The sequence below is a fragment of the Polyergus mexicanus genome, unplaced genomic scaffold (genome assembly GCF_030449975.1).
Source record: "Polyergus mexicanus isolate NDT 795.1 unplaced genomic scaffold, iyPolMexi1.0 SCAF_20, whole genome shotgun sequence".
NCBI lineage: Eukaryota > Metazoa > Arthropoda > Insecta > Hymenoptera > Formicidae > Polyergus > Polyergus mexicanus.
The window spans coordinates 3,404,438-3,410,079 of record NW_027223340.1 but is presented as its reverse complement, the minus strand read 5'-3'; the positions used below and the strand labels follow the sequence as shown (position 1 = coordinate 3,410,079).

The 5,642-nt window shown below is 29.0% G+C and overlaps 1 protein-coding gene across 1 annotated transcript; it reads left to right on the top strand.

The window, feature by feature from the left end:
• Positions 1-2,172: 2,172 nt before the first annotated feature.
• Positions 2,173-4,187, top strand: LOC138941797 (uncharacterized). Its single transcript, XM_070311680.1, has 2 exons — positions 2,173-4,092; positions 4,170-4,187. Exons 1-2 carry the CDS (start codon positions 2,173-2,175, stop codon positions 4,185-4,187), a joined length of 1,938 nt encoding a protein of 645 aa, XP_070167781.1.
• Positions 4,188-5,642: the final 1,455 nt, after the last annotated feature.

The following is a 5,642-nucleotide window of genomic DNA, read 5'->3' as shown; positions in this document are numbered from 1 at the left end:
GATAATATCGCCGTTGGCGAGGCAATATCGAGAATTGATGCGGTCTTGCACCCGAATTATAGAAGAACGTAATATTCAATTTCTTCGCAGTGCGAGGCGTAATTCAAGCCGAGCGGACATTCCGGCTGATCTAACGGGTTGGTCTCGGCGTACGCCTTACGGGGTTTCGCGCCCCGCGTCTAACACCCAGTCTCGCAGCCGCGTTTCTTTTACTGCAGCCGTATATCCGCGTGGTTTATCATTACTATTCTCGAGGAGCTGCGGCTCCCGCTATTATAATAAATCTGTTAACCTCTTTGTTTAATTGGCGAGTTTCTTTTCAGTTGTGTTTGTCGTTTCCGTAATTGTCGCCTCTTGCATAAATTATCGCGTTCGATCAACACTCGCCCTGCCCCTCTACCGTTAGGCGAGCTAGCCAGCCCGTGGCGAATTCCGACAACTTGCTTTTGCGTTTACCTCGCGTTTATTTCGCGTGTTTCGTGAATTGATACGTGAAAGATCGTATCTGGCGCCCAAGTTCGATTCTCGCGATTATCTCTCGGATCTCGTCACGGTACGCGCGGAACTCCTAACATCCCGTTCCCACCTGGCGCGTGGACCCCTTTTTCTCCGTTTTCCCGTTTTTGTCAACGACCATTTCGCTTCTCCCCTTCGGCGAATTAGCTCCTGTTCGTCGACGCAATTTACACCCGCGCAACGGAGAGAACGAGTCGGCGGCCGCGTTTATCGCTCAGCCGCGAGACGGTAGAAAAGTCGTCGCATTACATATATGGATTATACGTGTATAATATTAATATAATAATGTTAATGAAAAGAATAAAAAATGTAAATACCCGGATATAAGAAATGGAACAACAATTAAAAACATGAAATTAAAAATTTACCAGGATATTACCGACACCTTATTTTACGTTGTACTTTACTGATAGTGTATCTACCGTACGCGAGAAACCGGACCGATTTTGGAACATTATTATCAATAGTGTTTTACTTCTTATTAGTGCGTACTTATCGTTAAATGCAATTCAGGAGTAAGTTTACATTAAACTTCATCAAATATTTATTAGAATATGATTAATAATATAATGTGTTTGTCTTGTGTAGTAAGTTAAACTGACATAATAAAAATTCGCAGATAAAGAGGTTAGATTACAAGTAAATTTTTGTCTTTATGATTCTGTATGTACTGTATATGTTTTCCTTAATAATACAAAAATAAATTCAAATTATTGTGTAAGAGACAAATAATGTGGACAATGGGCAGTATTATTTAAATATATTAATTTTAAATTAATGATGTTAACAAAATTATGATAAGTACTATGACAATATTTATGATTATTATTCATAAGACATTCATCACTTTTTTCTTTTATAATGAATTATTGATATATTTTAATAAAAATTATATTCAATCATCATCAATTAATTAATTATTTTGAAAAAATGTCTTCATCGTATAGGAAATTTACAATATTTTTCAGAATGATCATGTTATTAACTAAAAGAATGTTATAAGATCACTGTTCTTATGTTTAACTTACCATTTTCCTATTTGTAAATAAATTTTTAAAATGTATTATTTATTATTACTTATATTTTTTGTAAATTAAATTGCTTGCTTTCAGAAATGTATTCTTTAGTACAGTTTGATAATGGAGAACATTACGTGTTACAATCAAAACGTGTAAAAATTATTCAAGGAAAAAACTGCATTATTAAATACAAAAATGGGACTAAGTATAATGGTTGTTTGGTTAAAACATCTGGTATGTTTATAAAAAAATATCATTCTTAAGAAAATTTATGATAAAGTAATAAATTATTATTTATATAGATTATATAAATTAAAACATTTTCTTGATACTTTACATTATATTTAATATAGTAATTATCAAACATATATTAGTGATTTGATTCTTTTATTTATATTAATATTTTATTATACAGCAGCAATTAATTTTATTGCATTAATATTATATAATTAACATTAAAATATAAAATTTGTTTCATCAATATATGTTAAATTATGAAATAATAATGAAATTTTCAGAATCAGAAGATAAATTAAAAACACTTCAAGAAAAAATAGAAAATGAATCATTTCAAAATACAAAGGAAAAGAAATCAAAATATTCTGTCGTTAAAGATAATGATCAATGCAATGATGCAATGCAATTAGTTTCCTGCTCTACACCGATTAATAAAGAAACATTGCATGTACCTTATATTCAATTAAGTAACATATTTGATTCTACAACTACTAACCATATTGATAATGATCATATAGTACAACAAATTTCTGGTTTTACACATAATAACAAATCGCAAAATAATTCTGACATTCAATTATCAACACTAAATAATATTCAACATTACACTACTAATGTTAATCAGTCTACTAAAATTGTAATCTTAGAGAAAACTGCAACAAAAAATAGTATAGTTCAAAATGATACGTCTGAAAGTTCAATACCTAGTGGTGCTACAGAAATTTTAAATGCTATTGGCGATGATTGGCTAATATCTTCAACTGAAAATAAAGATGATAATAATTGTGATAATGTTAAAAATAACATTCGTGATAATTATGATGATCAAGAAAATAATAATAAATGTGATAATAGTAACGAGCTAGCAAAAACCTCAGATTATTCTTTAAATGATAATACTAACAGTTCCAATAAGAATAATACTGATAATACTCATAGAACTTCACAGTCTCATTCGATGCAAAGTAACTCATCAATGGAACTTAATTCTGTTCAAATTCATGATGTATCACCTCTTGATATTCGCAAAGTACAAGTTCCGTATTCAAAAGATTCCTCTTTGAAAAGAACAATCAAGAAATACTTTTGCCCATACTGTAAAAAGTTACAAACAAAATTTGCTCGACATCTTGAAATAAAACATAAAACGGAAGCTGATGTACAAAAGTTTATACATATTAAAAAAGGAATACATGAACGGGCGAAAGTTATTGCAGCTATCCGTAATCACGGAAATTATTTACATAATACATATAACAAATTAAATACAAGTACATTAATAACAGTTAGACAGTGTCAGGCTAAATATAAAAAATCTGCTGACAATTATATTTGTTGTACGAATTGTAAAGGTTTTTATTCAAAAGATACTATACGTATCCACTACAGTAAATGTAAAACAATACATAAGAAAGGTGTACGTGAAATTACTGTCATGGGTAGACGATTAACAGGATATATTCATACTTCTGCTACTAAAACTCTTCGCGAAATTGTATTCCCTGTTTTAAGAGATGACACAGTTACAAAATGCATCAAGTATGATGAATTATTGATATTATTTGGCAATAAACTCTGTGAAAGATATACGAATACTCATCAACATGATATGATAAGAGCACATTTAAGATTGCTGGGACGTTATAAACTTGCCATTCAAGAGATTAATAAAGAAATTAATGATTTTCAATTAATTTTTCAGCCACAAAATTTTAATTCAGCTGTAAGCGCTCTTAGAATAGGTGCTAAGTGGGATAGATCTATAATGTGGTTTAAAACACCTGCAGTTGCTAATACATTGACTACTTTATTAAAAAAGTGTGCAAGTACATTAAAGGCTGAATGCATAAAAAAGCAAGATTATAAGAGAAAACAAGCTGTTGATGATTTTCTTGTTTTATGGCATGAAGAAGTTCCGACTGTAATAAATAGAAAAGCTGTAGAAGATCAAATAAAATATAAACGACAAAAGAAAGTTATTATTCCATCAAAACAAGACATTAAATTACTATATGATTATTTGAGAAAACAATGTGAAACTTCTCTTTATACTTTAGAAAAAGAATTTGATTTATCATCATGGAAAATCTTAACTGAGTGTACATTAATCTTGGTTCAAATATTTAATCGCAGAAGAGCGGGTGAAATCGAAAGACTTACAATGACAGATTACAAAAATCAGGAAATTTTGGATAAGAATGTAAATCCCGATCTTTATGAAAAACTCTCTAAAGAATCTCAACAATACGCAAAAAGATTTACACGAATAACTATTCGCGGCAAATTAGGTAGAACCGTGCCTGTTTTACTCGAGGCAATTGTAATAAAATCTATAGATACGATTCTTAAATATCGTAAACGAGCTGGAGTAAAATCTAATAACGAATATATCTTTAGTGTTCCAAATGCAAATAAATTAAAAAAAAAATATTTAAGAGCCTGTCCTCTTATAAGAAAATTTTCTCGTGAATGTGGTGCAACTATTCCATCTTCTTTACGGGGAACTATGCTTCGAAAACAAATTGCTACTTATACTGCAATGTTAAATATTGAAGATACTCAAGTCGATAATCTCGCTAATTTTATGGGGCATGCCAAAGAAATATACAAAAGTATTTATCGAATACCGGTTCCTGTAAGAGAAATGACGGATGTATCTCGATTATTGGAAGCAGCAATGGGAAATGACTTAAATGAAAACGAGAATGAAGACTGTAATAATATATCTGACACTGACAGTGTATCGCAATTAAGCGTCACTTCCGAAGAGGTTGCGCAAAGAAATATTTATATACCAGAATCGGATAATAATAATAACACCGAGGGTTCTTCTACTGATGCAAATAGGTCTTCTTATGAATCTCATAATAGTGAGTTTTCTTGTTGTTTTTCTAATCAAAATATTTAATCATATTTAATCAATATAGATTTAGTAAATTTTATTTTATTTATTTTTCTAATTTGTAATTTGTAATTTAATGTACTTTTTATTATTTTATAATTTAATTAGATTGATTTCTTTATTTCACTTAGCTTCTCAATGTAACAAAGAAAATTTGGAATGCAATGAACAAAGAAAACAAACTCGTAAACGTCGTAGCAGTGAGTCTTATTATTTATATTTATTTAATAAGTATTAAGTAAATTTTTTACCCGTTTTTTATAATTTTCGAATTGTATATTTTTTATTATTTTAATTATATTAATTTTCTTTTCATTTAATTCAGCTTCGCCGTATGGAAAAACAAAACGTATAAGATGGAGTGAGGAAGAAAAGAATGCAATTTCAAAACATTTTGGCAACATTTTTACATTATCACAATTACCATCTCTTAAGGATTGTCAAAATGCAATTAATAAATATAAATGTTTAAAGAAAAGACAACCTCAACATATAAAATCGTGGATTGATAATCAACGAAGAGCTGACACTCGTCATGAGGCATATCAGATTTCCAAAAATTGAAATGATTTTATTTGCTTTCTGAAGTTACTATATACACTACTCTTTCATGTTTCATATATTAATATTTTCTTTTTATGTTATTTTCTCCTTTTATTTTTCCTTGTTTATCGTTTTTTCGCCTCTAATATTTAAAATTTTTTTTTTCTATTTTCATTATTTCGATTTTCTTCATTTTTTTTTACTGATTCTTCTTATTATCTCTTTTTCTTTTTTTACTTTTCTGTCACTTTTTTTTTTAAATTATCCTAATGCTAAATTAATTAAGTATAGAATATGTATTAATTTCATTCAGTATTTTAATTTTAAGAAACTTTAATTTTTACAAAGGAACAATTATTAAAATTAATATCAAAGATACAAGCATTAAATAATATTATCAACATAGAAACTATACGAATATCAAA

Coding starts and splice junctions, on each gene's coding strand:
- LOC138941797 (XM_070311680.1), top strand. CDS start 2,173: ATGCAATTAGTTTCCTGCTCTACACCGATTAATAAAGAAACATTGCAT.